The sequence below is a fragment of the Zalophus californianus genome, chromosome 6 (genome assembly GCF_009762305.2).
Source record: "Zalophus californianus isolate mZalCal1 chromosome 6, mZalCal1.pri.v2, whole genome shotgun sequence".
In the NCBI taxonomy this organism is placed as follows: Eukaryota; Metazoa; Chordata; class Mammalia; order Carnivora; family Otariidae; genus Zalophus; species Zalophus californianus.
Genome location: NC_045600.1, coordinates 110444761 through 110463707, shown reverse-complemented (window position 1 = coordinate 110463707; position 18947 = coordinate 110444761). Strand labels below are relative to the sequence as shown.

At 36.9% G+C, this 18947-nt stretch overlaps 1 protein-coding gene across 4 annotated transcripts in view; it reads right to left on the bottom strand.

The window, feature by feature from the left end:
- LRRC49 (leucine rich repeat containing 49) overlaps positions 1-18947 on the bottom strand; it is a 172250-nt gene that overhangs the window by 46939 nt on the left and 106364 nt on the right. For all 4 annotated transcript variants that reach the window (XM_027571538.1, XM_027571539.1, XM_027571540.1 and 1 more), the window contains 2 exons: positions 9214-9297; positions 4501-4664 (listed from right to left, as the gene is read on the bottom strand). In XM_027571538.1, the coding sequence (XP_027427339.1) occupies positions 4501-4664; positions 9214-9297 (248 nt within the window). The remainder of the gene's footprint in view (positions 1-4500; positions 4665-9213; positions 9298-18947) is intronic.

Genomic DNA, 18947 nt, shown 5'->3' with positions numbered 1-18947 from the left:
GAGCTAATATTTATAGCAGATGGAAAAAGAAATAGAGATTTAATTATAGTAAATTACCAAAGTTATCAATAAAAGAACTCTAGGTATATAGTGTCAGGGGTATAACAAGTAAGTGAGTGAATCCTCATCTATTACAGCAAAAAGTCTATCTAAATCTTATAAGTTGAGAAAGCACAATATACAGGTAGAGATCCGGTCAAAAAGGAGTTAGCAAGATATTATTAAAAAAAAAAAAACACACAAACATCAACCACATAAGTAAAAGGAAAATCAGGTGAATGTGCTATCAGAAAAATCAATGCAAAGAGCTTTTCAAGATGAACAGTATCAACTATGTCAAATGGTGTGGAGAGTTCAAGCATAAAATAAGGATTTCCAAGTTCAAGAAGTCAATCTGGATGCTCCACTAAGAGTCCCTGGTGTATACACATACAAGGTATAATCAGCTCTTTTAGAAATATTTCCATCTTTCTGATGTAAAAGATTTTATATGAATCAGACAACCACAAACTAAATTGAAGAAATTATCTATTACCACTAGAAGTTGTAAGTAATTTTGCATTAAGTTTTACCAATAATTCACTATCTTTAGAGTTTTACTTTTCTGACTTCAAGTATCATCTTTGTCTCCTTGACTTCACAGTTTTTAAGTCATTAAAAGGGTCAGACCAAGATAATGTAATGATGTCTCCATGGCACTTCAAACTTACATCAGTAAAAAATAAATCTTTTGCCAGAAATTGTGGATCCCTTTCCAGTGATTCATTACTGTTCTCCACATCCTCTCCACTGAACACATACATCACTTTTCCCATCTCTCCCAAAGTCTTCCTTTGTGCTTCTTGCTTAAAAGGCCTTTGACTTTGTGGAACTTCTAATAAAAATTCTGAAACTCTTGGCAGTAACTACAAGGCATAACAATTTTCACTAACGGATACTTCCTCTTTCTCTTGGAACTGAATGCTTGTTTTTGAGACCATAAAAGTGAAGACTCCATAAGTTTAAATTATTTTAGAGGGTCACAGAACTTTTGGCCATGAGCTGCCTGAAAAGTCCAAAGTGCTGGGAAGATCATATTACCAGTCTGCAATCCATACTTATCAGAGATCGTTTTCCCAGGTAAAAATGCCAATTAATAAAGCCACTTCTGCACTCACTGTAGCTGCCAACCCTAGTAAAACGTGAACAGTGAATGGCCCTGTAACAGGAGCATAGGATACGTGACTTAGACTGGAAGGAGATAGGGCTGAGCACTGTTGAATTGGTCCCCAGTTCCACACCTAGCTCTACCATCACTAACTTCAATATCTACAATAATAGCTTCAACTGATCTCTCTCCAGTAACTCTTACTTCTACTCTTCTCTAACAACCCACTCCCATGGCCACAATAATGGCCTCCAAATCGCTCTTAGGTATGTTCCACCTTTAAAATCTTCAATTGCAGGGGCGCCTGGGTGGCTCAGTCGTTAAGCGTCTGCCTTCGGCTCAGGTCATGGTCCCAGGGTCCTGGGATCGAGCCCCACATCAGGCTCCCTGCTCGGCGGGGAGCCTGCTCCTCCGTCTCCCGCACCCCCTGCTTGTGTTCCCTCTCTCACTGTGCCTCTCTCTGTCAAATAAATAAAATCTTTAAAATAAATAAATAAAAATTAAATTAAATTAAATCTTCAACTTCAAAAACTTAACTCTGACCATAAATCCCCACTATTTCAACTCACTCCTTCATATGCTTCTCATCTTCAACTTCATTTAGACTTCCAGTCTTAGAAATTCTAAATTTTCTCCTAATCTGTTGGCAACCTTCTATTTTTTAATACTTTAAAAATCTAGCCTAGACCATATGGCCCATCATTTCTTTCTCTTATCATTATAGTTGTATTTTTTATTCTTTATCTTTGACCCTTTGTCTCCTTACTCTTTATCAGACATATAGCTTCTCTACTCTGATTCCTACTTATTCTGTGCTCCTGAAATACTCGCTCAACAATTCAGACTATAGCGGCTACAATTTCATGGTCTCTAACCTCATTTAGTGCCTCAGAATTTTCCTTCAATCTTTCAACACTTCCCTAATTATCTCCCTCTGGATACCAAACAAGACCTGAAAATATGGAGATATACCATGATTTTTAAAGTGATGATTTATTATCTTAAGAATGTCAATACTTCTGAAATGAATAACTTAAACGTCATTTGAATATAATTCTTAACATTTCCATTTAGATTAGTTTTTCACTGAAGTATAATTAACATACAATGTTGTATCAGTAGATTAAATGATTTTAAGGTTCATATGGAAGAACAAGTGTGTGAGAATTAAAACTCTGAATAGTGAAAGCAGATTTCCCCTACATAGATATTAAAACTTACTATGAAACTACTATAATCAAGCAGCTTTGGTATTGACATTAAAACAGATAAATAGATTAGTGAAGTGGAATAGAAAGTCCAGAAATCGGGGTGCCTGGGTGGCTCAGTCAGTTAAGTGTCCAGCTCTTGATTTCAGCCCCGGTCATGATCTCAGGGTCCTGAAATCGAGCCCTGCATCTGGCTCTGCACTTAGCGTGAGCTAAGCTTAGCGTAAGCCTATGCTTGAGATTCTCCCTCTACCTCTGCCCCTCCCACTCATGCTCTCTGTCTCTCAAATAAATAAATCTTAAAAAAAAAAAAGTCTAGAAATCTATCCAAATATTTACAGGAACTTAATATAAGATGAAAACGGCATTCTCATTAAAAAAGAGAATACTTTAATTAAGAAATGCTATTATCAAATTGACCAACTGAAATAAGAATCAAGTTAGACTCTTACCTAACACTATGTATAAAAATAAAGTTGATGTAGAAAGGAATAACTTCTAAAACCTTATTAAAATTTTAGAATATAATGTATAAGATTATTTGGATAAACTTGGGTCTAAGAAAACTTCTTAAGGAAGATAGGGAAAAAATGTTCTTAGAAAACAGCAATCAGAAACTGACTTGTGTAGCATTTCATAAATTTAAAGCTCAGAGCTATAAAGTTTTAACTTTATAAAATGTTATAGTTCTGATCAAGTAAAATGATACTAAATAAAGCTCTATGGCAATATAAGAATGATATTTGTTATACAAATCATCACTTAATTAAAATTTGTTCTTTTTGCTTTATTTTGCTAGCTCAAAGAGCTGAGAAGTTCAACATATGGATAGGATACCCAAGTGAGCTGAAGGAAGTACACTAATGAATCTGAAATAATCCTGTAACTAAAATTTTTGAAGTATATTTGTCTAAATATATGTCACACTCTTTAACTCCAAGAAAACTTCCAAAATATTAGTCTAATGCCTCTTGTTATTTTCTTCATGACATTCTTTGTACATGAAAAGTTTAAAGAATATGACCTAAAAACTTGAAAGAAAATCTACATTATATTTAGTATGTGCTTCAGAATTTGGTTAAGGTCATTAGATAATGGTACTTCATCAAATGAAACAAAACTGAACTGCAACTTATCTTTGATTTTTAGGCTTTGTTTTAAATTATATAAACATATAAATTATATGTTTTTAAAATTATAATAAACTATAAAGATATATATGCTTTATATCTCTCTCATTTACTTGATTCCAATAGGCTCTCTTAAGAGGAAGAGAAATATGTAAAATCTACATAGTGTACTCAGATTTGCGCATAAACCAGGGCTATATTTTATGTGACACATATGTTATAGAAGAAAAGAGGCTGTGAGCCACTGGAATAGATAGATATTATAGAACACAACTGGAGTAATTATTCAGATTTTATGCTTAATTACTACTAGTTAGGAGTAAGGTTTCGTGCTAGCTGCTGGGGACACGAAAGAGGTCAAGACAATCAAGAATCAGAATCCGGACTCTTTTCCTCTTCAAGCTTACACTCTAGTGGAGAAGACAGATATGAAACAACTAATTACCCACTCGTTATTTAATTATGGTTACGGTAAGTGCCGATAAGGGGAAGTACAGAGTACTGAGAGGTAAGAGGTATCTGATCTCGCTGAGTCTCCAGGATGTAGTTAGGGAAGGCTTTTCAAGGGACGGGAGGTTTAACTTTAAGACCTTCGGGCTGGCGTTAGCTAGGTCAGGGGGAGGGAAGAAGTGGCAGGGGACAGTACAACTGCTTGTAGGAGAAAGGCTACGAGCTGGGAAGTAACTGAACTGCAAGCCAACGACGCAGCGTCGTAACAGGGGCTGATGGGATGAAAGAGGTGAGGGGGGGTAGAGGGCCTCCTAGGTTACACTAGGTAATCGAGATTTTTTTTTTTTTCCCTATGAAAAATAGGAAACCACTAAGGGTGTTTTCATTAGGGGTCAATTTATATTTTTAGTTTTTCCGTCTTCACTTTTAAATTTAAACGTCTAATCTCAGCAGCTTTTCTTAAGAAAACTATTTTTAAACAATTGTATGTGAAATGGTTTGCCATTTCTGCTCCAAATTCAGTTCTCCAAAGACACTGGTACCTAGAAAGAATACCACTGCATACCCTGTTTCCTCTGGAAATGCAGAGACAGTGCTTCCGTGGAGCTGAGAAGGGTCTTGAGAAGAGTCAGAAACTTTTCTATCTTGATTTGGAGCAATATTGGGTATTCGATGCTGTTGCAAGTCCCACTTTCGAGCTACGTTGTTAATTGTTAACCTTTTCTTCTCCTAGGAAAAAGAATTATATAATGCAACTTTTATAGCAGGAGAGTATCCCCGAAGCACATTGTTTATACTACTTATCATACTTTTAAAAGGAGTCTATTCCTTAAAAGTAGCTATAAATAGGTACCCTCAAAGTACAAGTGGCCTTTATTTACCCTGTGCATTCAAAAATCTCAACAGTGGTTTATCAAAAAATTATACACAAATAATAATTACTCCCATTGAAGATATGAACATTCACTCTCTGAAAGTTTAATTTGACAGAAATCTTTATACTTGTTATCTAAGATTTTAATTTGAAAGACATTTATATGCCTTGGTATTTAAACATAGCAAGAAGAAAACTAATAATATCTTAATTTTCCTACCCAATAATTCAGGCCCGTATGATGGAACAATCTTGGTTGAAAGGTGGGGAGAAGAAGAGGGATTGATTGATGTTCCGAGCTTCACAGAATGAATCACAGAATGAATTACAATGTCTGAAAACTACTCGTTACAGAATGACTACGAAGAAATTGTACTAGGTTGAAATATTTCTAGGCAACTAGTACCATCCCAGATAAATAGGAAAGAAGTTAGCTAATTCATTATATGCAATGGATGCCTTAGGATAGTGGTTTTTCTTTAGGGTGCCTCAAATCACCAGGAGAACTTACTAAAATACCAATTGCTGGTTCTCACCCCATCCTGATTTAGTGTGTTTGAGGCGGAGCTTGAGAATTTGCATTTCTAAAAGCTCCCCGCTGTCCTTAAGGCTACTGCCCCAAGGACCTCACTGTTAGAACCTCGGACTTCGGACTACGCGTATTGGGGCTCCATGCTCTCACAGAAATCTGTTGAGAAATGCAGATTTACACTACTGAAAGAAAATGTGCAAGGTTGAAATGTTTCTACTCAGCTTATATAAACTGATAAGGTAAATAATCAATATTCTGGTAAAGTGTCCACGATCGAAAGTTAACATCTTTAAATGGCATGTCAATACGGTCAGAGTGCTGAAAGCAGACATCTTCCCTTTCCTCTTTACTGAGAGCACTCATCCAAGGACAGATCAGCCGTGTGACACTGACCCCTCCTCACCTGCTGCCTCTGGAGTCAGGGTTAGGAAAATTCTTTGCCCATTTCCTTAGTGCAAATACACATGCAGAATAATGAACTTTTAGTTCCATCTCTCTGCCTATATTTGGATATCGAAATTTTAGCATCGAAAAATGGCATTGGGTAGGAATGAAAAGTGATGACAAAGCTTAATTAAACTTTCTAAAAGTTCTGTTTCTGTGTTTAAACATGCTTTTAGCATGGGTTCTTTTTCTATTGCTTGGTATTTCAAATTTGTCTATACTGTTAAATGGGTTATACTTAATATGCATTTACTTCTGAGATTTTTGGACGTTTTATGTAGGTCTTCCTTATCTAAAGCAAGTAGGAATCTGCTATTCTAGTGTAAAAAAAATTTTTTCCCAAATCTACACTAAAAGGCATCTTACCTTAAGGAATTCTATTTTAGTTATTCATAGATAACTGGTACAACCCAATTCTTAACCTAAGTAGTGTCATTTTTGCTCAGTACCAGGCCACTTTGAAAGAGGCAGTGAGTTCACAGCAGATGGCTGTCATGCTGGCTCCGGGCCTTTGGTTTTCTGGCTCACTGGGAGTTGGCAGAAAGAAATATTCTTAATGAGGTAGATATAGCGGTGTTTAGAAAAAAGATACACAATATCTTTATACCACTGAGCATGTTAGCAAATTTATAAGATACTCTGAAAATACAAACACTTTCCTATACCTACCCCAAAGTTAAGCTTCCTTTATTTGGGTTATTGAAATTAGATCAACATCAGGTTGACTAAAAGAATGGATATTTTTACTGGGGCCAGGAAGAGGGAAGATATATTTTAAAATAGGAGTGCAGCCTGGGGTCAGGTGGGGCTTGGTCACTGGCTGGCCAGGGGGCCACATAAGGGCTCTAGGTATCTATGGTGCAGGAAAAAAAAAAGAAGCCAGAGAAAGGCTAGAGATTCTGCAAGGCAGAAGGAGGGTATCCAAAGGAAATCTTCTGCTCAAAGATCATGGATGCGTTTGGCGTAGCAGTTATAGTCACGTTTCTAAAGCTACATAACAATGCATTGCCAAGTCGGTGTTAAGGTGATAATTATTTTAGAAGATTCCAATTTTGCAGCTTTTGCCACTTGAGTCTACTCTTCACAGTCCAAGCAATACCGTACCGGTATAGCCTGTAACTATCACTTCCATTCATTTCCAAGGTCGCAAGGAAATCAGAAAGATAGACAAGCAACAGAAGATATGTGTCAATGCACTCTTGCGGTCCCTTCATAACTACCTACCCACTTTTCTTAATGATCAGTATGTGTTGTCGAATGAAACAATAGCCAGCAAATGCTGAGGGTCTTCGGTATCATGATCTCAAATCTGGGCTAGGGCTAGAATCCAGGTCTCCTGATTTCCCATGCTTCTCCTCTAATTAAAAAAATTTAAAGCTAAATAACCCTCATAATGAAAGAGTCCTATTTAGTGACTTCAAGAGAAGCATTCATTATTTTTTGAAGTTTTCATAAAAATTTTCCAAACATGTAAAAACCATGTTGGCTAAATGTTTAATGGCATATTTCCAAAAATGCTGATAGTGAAAAGCATCTGAATTGGGTATATAAGAAAAAAAATTTCAGTGCAAAGGTGGAGTGAAAAGCAATCTGTTGCCTATACCAGGCTCAACTGGTAGCTTTAAAGCTAAATCACCAATGGAGTTTCTTTGTTTATTCTTCCTTTCCATGCTCTAGAACTCACACAAAAGTATTCTTTTGGTCTGAGAGCTTTAGTCTATTTATTTACTTATATATTTTTATTCATTTATTCATTCATTCACTTATGTATAGCAGCTGTACAAGAGGAAATGTACGTGGACCCTTGAACAACATGGGGGTTGGGTCAAGGGTGCTGCAAATCTGTGTAAAATTTTGGACTCCTCAAAAACCTAACTACTGATAGCCTACCATTGACTGAAAGCTTTACCAATAATATAAACAGTTGATTAACATATATTTAGTATGTTAGATGAATTATATAGTGTATTCATATAATAAAGTAAACTAGAGAAAATAAAATATTAAGAAAATCATAAGGAAGATAAAATACATTTACAGTACTGTACTGTATTTACTGAAAAAAATCCGTGTAACAAGTGCAGCTGCATAGTTCAAACTCATATTTTTCAAGAATCAACTCTACTACTTTTTCCAAATGAACCATTCAGAAGTTTACCAATAGTATCATCTGGCAATGGTAAATCTTGCTCCTGCCTACACATTTAAAAAATTTTGCCTACAACTGTATTTCCTCTAAACCAAAGTGTGTTTTTGACCAACCCTTAGAAATATTCCAATAGAGGAAAGACTAAAAATTCTATTCGCTAAGTCAATAAAAAAACAGAGCTATCAAGAAAGGGCTTAGGTACATCTAATTAATGGGATGAGGGAAAACAGATAAAGTTGGGGAGGAGTCAGGAGGTTAGAAATAACAGCAAATGAGAACATTGTATCATAACAGGTTAAGAGTTCTAAATATCTTTGAAGTGGTAGTCCTGAGCTGAGAGGGCTTGGGATCAAGTTCTTTCTCTGTTTTGTTAACTTAGGAGTAGTTTTCATAGAGAAAACACACAGATTCAAGCAGTCTTTGATCAGTTTTGAGGAATGCATACACCTTTGTAACCCATACCCCTATCAAGATATACATTTCCACTGCACCAACAAGTTCCCTTGTTTCCTAGGTTTATTTTGTACAACTTTGTATCCCTACTCGTCATCTTTTGAATTCTAAATGATATTTTCATTTTAAAAAGAACAGCACCTACATGACAATCAGCATGATATCCCTAGTTTTAGAACATAATATGAGCATAATACAAGCTATAAACTTTAAGGTGTCTTTATTTATTAGAGTCATGATGTGAATATAAAATATTTTAAAAGAAAATATTTTATTTAAGGAAAATAACAATGATATGCTAAATCGTTTAAAACTAGCTTAAAACAAATTTTAATTCCTAAATCCTCAAAATCTTTACTACCTCTATATAAGAGAAGCTAATAGAGACAGTTTTTAAATTTAAAAAGCAATTATTAAAAAAGAAACCCATGCATCAGAGCTCATTAAAATATCTCAGTAAAGATGATGGTCAATTACAGTGGTTTCCAAAATGAAGTGCACATGGCACAGGGATCCACAAGGTGATGCACTGGTGTGGAAAAAAAAATGTAACTTGTGTTCTATTTATTTTTTATCCCTTCCTTTTAAAATCTGTAGCTTTCGCATGTGTTTTATAATGTACATTATTGTTGTATTTCACAAGTACAGGCTTATTTATAGGTAACTTATAAAAATTATAAGGGTATTTATTTATAAAAAAAAATTCTATCAACAGGAATGAAAATTTTACAAAGTTGGGAAACTGCTTTTCCAGCTGACTAGCTAGCGAGTTTCAGTGCAGTGGGAGTGTGAGCACACACATCCATGCAGACATTAGGGAAAGTACCTTAAGCAAGGACTGTTTATGACTTTCCCGTTTCTTCTCTTCCTCCTTTTTGGCTACAACAGATGCCATACGCCTTTCTTCTTCCTAAAAGCAAAAAACGTTTACAAGTATTATTAAGTATTTAACTTCTTCTATGCGATTTCTTTGGTTCTACAAGTCTGGTTTTCTTTGTGAGAAGCATACTACTTGCTAGTATGCCTTCATAGAAAGTTAGTCTTTTCCTCTTTATTCTTTTTTCTTCCCAATTCTAAAGAACTGTGTGTTCTTAACTTTACTCCCAACTCTTGATGTGAGATGAACCCAGCTAATACAAGAAAGAAAACAGAATGAGAAGAGCAAGAAGCAAGAGGGAAGCAGGTTTACATAGTTTTTCTTTGTATGCCATGTACTACAGTTTCACATATAAAGACTTAAAAACTTTCTACTATAATGATAAAAATGACAAGAATTATATTTCTCACAACTTTTATTTGACCTATGGATGTAAATCAGAGCTTTTTAAATACTAAAACAAGTATGAAAGCCTTTTAAAACTCTCCATTGATATTAATAAATTATTCACCATTAATATTATTACTTTTACATTATTTTTAGGTTGATTTGGTCAATCTAATTTCTTAAATTCTAAAAACCATAAAATAACATTATAGTTTAGAAAAAAATTTTAAAAATTAGCCATAATTCCAACACACCAACTCACATCTTATCATTTCTGTATCACCTTACAGTATTAACTATAAACACATTTTTTCTTTTTTTAAAAGATTTTATTTATTTACTTGAGAGAGAGAGAGAGAAACAGCATGAGAGGGGAGAGGGTCAGAGGGAGAAGCAGCCTCCCTGCTGAGCCGGGAGCCTGATGTGGGACTCGATCCCAGGACTCCAAGACCATGACCTGAGCTGAAGAAGGCAGTCGCCTAACCAACTGAGCCACCCAGGTGCCCAATAAACACATTTTTTCAAGTTACAATCTGTATACACAGTGTGGATCATGTTTTTTCCCCTAAAGATTGTCAAATTTTAGTAAATTATAAACATGTAATTTAAAATTTTAGTATCAAAATATTTGTAGGTATTCAAAATGATGTCACAATTTGAAAAAAACAATTCCTTCCTAAAAGACAAGCTTGAATATATCTTCAGAGATAGGAAATCATAAAAAGTAATTTAGCACATTTGAAGGAGAACTCTTACAGAAATGAAAAATTATACAAACTTAAATGAAAAATCCAGTGGAGGGGAGCTGAAGAGCATACTGTACACAGCTGAAGAGAGAATCAGGCAATGGAAAAACAGGTCAGAAGAAATTTTCCCATATGATTTCATAGCACCCTATACTCCCCACTATAGCACTTAACCTGTTCCATTTTAATCTCTGCTACTCTCTCTCCCCTCTCCTACCCCAATAGGTCTTTGAAGGTATGGACTATGTCAGCTCCTGGCACATCATAGGTAGTCAATAAATATATATTTGAAGAATTGATTATTAAATATACATCTTCATATATCTGTTCAACAATTTCCTAAAACTGGAACCACTAAATCAAATGGAAGACATATTTCTAGGACTTTTGATATGTTTACAAATTGCCCTCCATAAGTGTGGTACTGATTTCCATCCCTACCAGAAGTCAGCATTTGATTTAAAACATGATAGATAGTCCTGCGTCTTCCCACATCCAGGCCATATTGTAAGACAGCAATTCTTGCCACTTATCAGTTAGGTGCTGTCATGTGACTTTCTTTGACCAATGTCAGATGAACAAAAGTGACATGTGTTTATTTCTGGAGGAAGTTTATTCAGGAGGAAGCTTTCAAAGACAATGTATGGGATAGCTGTTGTCTCTCTCACCTCTGCTATAGAACCTGCAAATCTCCACATTGTGGGTACTTTGTAGGCCTTGGTTCTGGAAGGAAGACAACACAGAGCAAAGTTTCCAGACCACATATATACATACATACTGAAGACAGGCAGTATGAACATGAAATAAACTTTGTTGCTTTAATCCACTGAGGTCAGAGAAGTTGTTTCTACAGCATAATCTAGCCTACCCTGACCAGTATATATATATCATGTTATAATGAAGGAAGGACAAAGAGGCCATGAAAATGTACTCTAGGGGGTGAGCCATTATAAATGCTTCTGAAAACAAAAAAAGACCTAAACTAAAGAAGGACATAAAAAATGCACAGAGAAATTACCTCAAAGTTAAAAAGAAAACTAGAAATGCATCCACTGGAAGACTCTAATTTTAGAAACAAGGTAATGAATACTCTGAGAAGGTTAATAATTTATACAAGGTCATATAGCTAGTGACAAAGCCAGATCAGGACCAGAAGACATAGCTTGTGAGAAATGGAATTTGTATTTTTATAATAAGGACATGTTTAAATGTATTTTACTAATTTTAGGAAGATAGAAAAGGCAAGGTTAAAACTCAATAGTAATCTGCTATATGATTTAATTGTTTTAAAGGGAATGGAAATTGAATGTGACTCGTGAATTTAAAATCTTTTACGATATGGAAAATAGTTATTCTTGGTGTTCGAAGGCTAAGTAGAGCTTCTGAGGTGAACTCAAGACATTCAGAAGCTTGATTCCTAGCTTCACAACGTAGCTGGACTAACAACTATATTAAACTCTTTTGTTCAGTAAGTACTGATTTGGTACCCATTAAGCATACCCTATTTCAGAACAAACTTTTAAAAAGAGCAAAATATATTGATGTTCAATTGTTGACTCATCTATAAAATGTGAACTAGAAACAGATTGGTTATTCAAACAGCCAATTTCAAACAGTACTGGAAACTGTATGGATCACGTCCTACACATACTTAAGAGATGATTTCATCAGATTTTCAAAAAGAATTTGAGCTTCCATTAAAGGCAGTAGGACTTTAAAAGGAAGGCTAAACCTAACAAAACTGGATACATGCCAAATCAACTCAAATATTGAGTGTTTTAAGGAATTTATACATCTAATGACCATATTTCAACCCAAATAATTATAGAGTAACTAAACTTGGAAACAAAAATAAAGTTCTAATTGTAAAGATAAGCTATAAATCTGTTGGTAAGAAGGAAAAAAAACTGCAAACTTCTGGCATCTTCATGATAATAGTTCAATTTCTGGGATAAAAGCCATATCCTTTACACAGCAAAGCAAAAGGATCTATCTAGGACCAAAAAATCTTTTTTCCTTATTTCAGTCTGTTATGAAGATAAAACGTAGAAATGATTTCAAAGCAATTAATAAGTACAGTGATTTAATAAGTGTTTGATAACCTAGATTATACTCTGTTAGCAGTCTATTAAGGCTCTAAAACAATGCATATTTTATACAAGAAAAAGTTTTGCTCCAAATAAATAATAGTAGTCCTAATGTACACAGTAATTTATTATGTGGAATTTAAAAAAAATGGCAATGCGGGTTTTTAACCATATACTTTAGGATAGTTATAAAAGACATTGTTTTCCTTGACTACAACAAATATTAAAACAGACTTTAAAATTGGAGTTTTTGTCTAGAAGAGACAGTTCGTATTTTTCATTCAAATGCTCTTTCATTTTTTTAACAGAGAAGACTGATCTTTCTAGGTCCTAGTTACTGTCAGAGCGAAGGATGGAAGCCGTATCACCCGACTTCTCTTGGCCCGGGGATATTAGCCATTAAATACTAGGTGAGGGAGATATTCCTTGAGCAAGAGGGTGGAGGAGTAGACCTGGATTTCGTCTGGTCTCAGGAATTCAGCTGAATAGGGATCAACCATTCTGAACACCTACGAACTCAACAGGAGACCGAAGAAGAGAGGAGCAACAACTCTCTGAACAGAGAAGCGACCACTTACTGGAAGGTAGGACGTGCGGAGAAGTGAATCCGAGGCGATATTCGGGAGGATAGACGGCAGGAGGAGGGGGTCTCCGTCGGCCGCTTCTGGCAAGTGATAGAGCCGCGGAGCACAAAATCGGAACTTTTAGAAGTCAGCTCCGTTGAGGGACATCGCTCCAGTGGCTAAGCGGGGGGTGGAACCCTCGCGGGACAGTGTGGTCTCAGGACCCTCGGGGTCACAGAAAGACCGGGGGTGCCTGAGTGCGGCAGACCTCCCAGGTGTCGGAGCGGGGAAGCCGGCTGCAGAGAGGGAGCCGAGGCGTGGGCTCTCAGCTCGGGGTTGCCATAAACCGTGATTGGCGACACAGTCGGGCCACTGCTCCTTCAGCAGGGACCCAACAAGCGGCAGATCCGCAGAGACTCCCCTTCCTCCCCCGGGAGGAGCGGCGCGGGAGCGCACCGCAGGGATCTGCTGGGTTTGGAGACTCCACACGGGGTCGGGTGCCAGACATAGAAACGCTCAGTCACAGGCCGGGTGAGCACGGAGTGCGGCCGGAGACCGGGGACACGGGAGTAACTGCTTTTCTCTGGGGGCGCACTGAGGAGCGGGGCCCCGAGTTCTCAGCTCCTCCAGGCGGAGATTGGGAGGCCACCATTTTCACCCTGGTCCTCCAAAGCTGTACCAAGAGCTTGCAGGGAACAAAAGCTCCTGAGAGCAAACCTGAGCAGCTTGCTTAGCCCAGACTCACAAGGGCGGGGCAATTCCGCCTCCGGCAAAGACATTTCGGAACCACAGCAACAGGCCCCTTCCCCAGAAGATCAGCACGAACAGCCAGCAAGCCAAGACCAAGTTTACCGATCAAGGAGAACGGGAGAACTCCAGCGCTAGGGGAATACTGCACATAGAATTCATGGCTTTTTTACCATGATTCATTAGTTTTTCAAAGTTAATTTTTTTAACTGGTTTTTTTTTTTGAATTTTTCTTTTCCCTTTTCAACCAACATCTTATCAATCCCTTTTTAAAAAAAACATTTTTTATTTTTCATTTTTAGAGTCATATTTTATCCCTTCATAGTAGTTACCCTTATTTTTGGCATACATATATATATATATATATATATATATATATATATATATATGTTGTTCTCTCTTTAAAATTTTGAGATACAGTTTCTTCTAACAGATCAAAATATACCCTAAATCACTAGTGTATGGCTTTGTTCTAGTCTCCTGCCTGATCACATTCTCTCCCCCTTTTTTTTTTAAATCTTCTTTCTTTTTTCAAACAACTTCTTATCTTACCAATTCCTTTTATAAAATCTTTTATAATTTTCATCTTTACACTCATCTTCTATCCCTTCATTGTATCAACCCTTATTTTATACTTATATAAGTCTTTCTTCCTTTAAAATTTTAGGAGGCACTTTCTTCTAACAGACCAAAATACACCCAAAATCCAGTGTGTGGCACTGATCTATGCACCAGCCTGATCATATTTGATCATATTCTGTTTTTTTGGTTTTGTTCTGTTTTTGTTTGTTTTTATCTTTATCTTTTTTTTCTCCTCTTTCTTTTTTCTTTCTTTCCCTTTCTTTACCCCTGGTTTCAGGTCTTTTCTGATTTGTATAGAGTATACTTGCTGGGGACGTTGTTAACCTGTTAGCATTTTGTTCTCTCATTCATCTATTCTCCTCTGGACAAAATGACAAGATGAAAAAAATCACCTCAGCAAAAAGAACAAGAGGTAGTACCGTCTGCCAGGGACATACTCAATACGGACATTAGTACCATGTCGGACCTAGAGTTCAGAATCATGACTTTAAAGATACTAGCTGGGCTTGAAAAAAGCATGGAAGTTATTAGAGAAACGCTTTCTGGAGAAATAAAAGAACTAAAAACTAACAAAGTCGAAATCAAAAAGGCTATTAATGAGGTACAATCAAAAATGGGGGCACTAACTGCTAGGATAAATGAAGCAGAAGAGAGAATCAGTGATATAGAAGACCAAATGATGGAAAATAAAGAGGCTGAGAAAAAAACAGAGAAAAAACTACAGGATCAAGAGGGCAGAATTCGAGAGATAAGCGATACGATAAGACAAAACAACATTAGAATAATTGGGATCCCAGAAGAAGAAGAAAGAGAGAGAGGGGAAGAAGGTATATTGGAGCAAACTATAGCAGAGAACTTCCCTAATGTGGGGAAGGAAACAGGCATCAAAATCCAGGAGGCACAGAGAACCCCTCTCAAAATCAATAAAAATAGGTCAACACCCCGACATCTAATAGTAAAACTTACGAGTCTCAGAGACAAAGAGAAAATCCTGAAAGCAGCTCGGGAGAAGAGATACGTAACCTACAATGGTAGAAATATTAGATTGGCAACAGACCTATCCACAGACACCTGGCAGGCCAGAAAGGACTGGCAAGATATCTTCAGAGCACTAAACGAGAAAAATATGCAGCCAAGAATACTATATCCAGCTAGGCTGTCATTGAAAATAGAAGGAGAGATAAAAAGCTTCCAGGACAAACAAAAACTAAAGGAAATTGCAAACACGAAACCAGCCCTCCAAGAAATATTGAAAGGGGTCCTCTAAGCAAAGAGAGAGCCTAAAAGCAGCATAGATCAGAAAGGAAAACAGACAATATACAGTCACAGTCACCTTACAGGCAATACAATGGCACTAAATTCATATCTTTCAATAGTTACCCTGAATGCAAATGGACTAAATGCCCCAATCAAAAGACACAGGCTATCAGACTGGATTAAAAAACAAGACCCATCAATATGCTGTCCTCAAGAGACTCATATTAGACCCAAAGACACCCCCACATTGAAAGTGAGGAGGTGGAAAACCATTTACCATGCTAATGGACACCAAAAGAAAGCTGGGGTGGCAATCCTTGTATCAGACAAATTAGATTTTAAAACAAAGACTGTAATAAGAGATGAGGAAGGACACTATATCCTACTTAAAGGGTCTATCCAACAAGAAGATCTAACAATTGTAAATATCTATGCCCTTAACATGGGAGCAGCCAATTTTATAAGAAAATTAATAACAAAATCAAAGAAACATATTGACAACAATACAATAATAGTGGGGGACTTTAACACCCCCCTGACTGAAATGGACAGATCATCTAAGCAAAATATCAACAAGGAAATAAAGACTTTAAATGACACACTGGACCAAATGAACTTTACAGACATATTCAGAACATTCCATCCCAAAGCAACAGAATACACATTCTTCTCTAGTGCCCATGGAACATTCTCCAGAATTGATCACATCCTAGGTCACAAATCAGGTCTCAACCGGTACCAAAAGATTGGGATTATTCCCTGCATATTTTCAGACCACAATGCTTTGAAACTAGAACTCAATCACAAGAGGATAGTCGGAAGGAATGCAAATACATGGAGGCTAAAGAGCATCCTACTAAAGAATAGATGGGTCAACCAGGAAATTAAAGAAGAAGTAAAAAAAGTCATGGAAACCAATGAAAATGAAAACAGAACTGTTCAAAATCTTTGGGATGCAGCAAAGGCAGTCCTGAGAGGAAAGTATATAGCAATACAAGCCTTTCTCAAGAAACAAGAAAGGTCTCAAATACACAACCTACCCCTACACCTAAAGGAGCTGGAGAAAAAACAGCAAATAAAGCCTAAACCCAGCAGGAGAAGAGAAACCATAAAGATCAGAGCAGAAACCAATGAAATAGAAACCAAAAGAACACAAGAACAGATCCACAAAACTAGGAGCTGGTTCTTTGAAAGAATTAACAAGAGTGATAAACCCCTGGCCAGACTTATCAAAAAGAAAAGAGAAAGGACCCAAATCAACAAAATCATAAATGAAAGAGGAGAGATCACAACCAACACCAAAGACATACAAACAATTATAAGAACATATTATGAGCAACTCTATGCCAGCAAATTAGATAACCTGGAAGAAATGGGTGCATTCCTAGATGTATATCAACTACCCAAATTGAACCAGGAAGAAATAGAAAACCTGAACAGACCTATAACCACTAAGGAAATTGAAGCAGTCATCAAAAATATCCCAAGAAACAAAAGCCCAGGGCCAGATGGCTTCCCAGGGGAATTCTACCAAACATTTCAAGAAAAATTGATACCTATTTTCCTGTAAATGTTCCAAAAAAAAGAAATGGAAGGAAAACTTCCAAACTCATTTTATGAGGCCACCATTACCTTGATCCCAAAACCAAAGACCCCATCCAAAAGGAGAATTACAGACCAATATCCTTGATCAACATGGATGCAAAAATTCTCACCAAAATACTAGCCAATACGATCCAACAGTACATTAAAAGGATTATTCACCATGACCAAGTGGGATTTATCCCTGGGCTGCAAGGTTGATTCAACACCCGCGAATCAATCAACGTGATACAATAATTAACAAAAGAAAGAACAAGAATCACACGATCCTCTCAATAGATGCAGAAAAAGCATTTGACAAAGTACAGCATCCTTTCTTGATCAAAACTCTTCAGAGTATAGGGATAGAGGGTACATACTTCAATATCATAAAAGCCATCTATGAAAAACCTACAGCGAATATCATTCTCAATGGGGAAAAGCTGAGAGCTTTTCCCCTAAGGTCAGGAACGCGGCAGGGATGTCCACTCTCACCACTGCTATTCAACTTTGTATTAGAAGTCCTAGCCACAGCAATCAGACACCAAAAAGAAATCAAAGGCGTCCAAATCGGCAAAGAGGAAGTCAAACTCTCACTCTTTGCAGATGATATGATACTGTATGTGGAAAACCCAAAAGACTCCACCCCAAAACTGCTAGAACTCATACAGGAATTCAGTCAAGTGGCAAGCTATAAAATCAGTGCACAGAAATCAGTGGCATTCCTATACACCAACAACAAGACAGAAGAGAGACAAATCAAGGAGTCGATCCCATTTACAAGTGCACCCAAAACCATAAGATACCTAGGAATAAATTTAACCAAGGAGGCAAAGGATCTGTACTCAGAAAACTATAAAATACTCATGAAAGAAATTGAAGAAGACACAAAGAAATGGAAAAACGTTCCATGCTCATGGATTGGAAGAACAAACATTGTGAAGATGTCAATGCTACCTAGAGCGATCTAAACATTCAATGCAATCCCCCTTCAAAATACCATGCACTTTTTTCAAAGAAATGGAACAAATCATCCTAAAATTTGTATGGAACAAGAAGAGACCCCGAGTAGCCAGAGGAATATTGAAAAAGAAAAGCAAAGCCGGTGGCATCACAATTCCGGACTTCCAGCTCTAGTACAAAGCTGTCATCATCAAGACAGTATGGTACTGGCACAAAAACAGACACAGAGATCAATGGAACAGAACAGAGAGCTCAGAAATGGCTCCTCCACTCTATGGTCAACTAATCTTTGACAAAGCAGGAAAGAATGACCAATGGCAAAAAGACAGTCTCTTCAACAAATGGTGTTGGGAAAATTGGACAGCCACATGCAGAAGAATGAAACTGGACCATTTCCTTACACCACACACAAATATAGACTCCAAATGGTTGAAAGACCTAAACGTGAGACAGGAGTCCATCAAAATCCTAAAGGAGAAGACAGGCAGCAACCTCTTTGACCTCAGTCACAGCAACTTCTTCCTAGAAACATCACCCAAGGCAAGGGAAGCAAGGGCAAAAATGAACTATTGGAATTTCATCAAGATAAAAAGCTTTTGCACAGCAAAAGAAACAGTCCACAAAACCAAAAGACAACCGACAGAATGAGAGAAAGTATTTGCAAATGACGTATCAGCTAAAGGGCTAGTATCCAAAATCTATAAAGAACTTATCAAACTCCACACCCAAAGAACAAATAATCCAATCAAGAAATGGGCAGAAGACAGGAA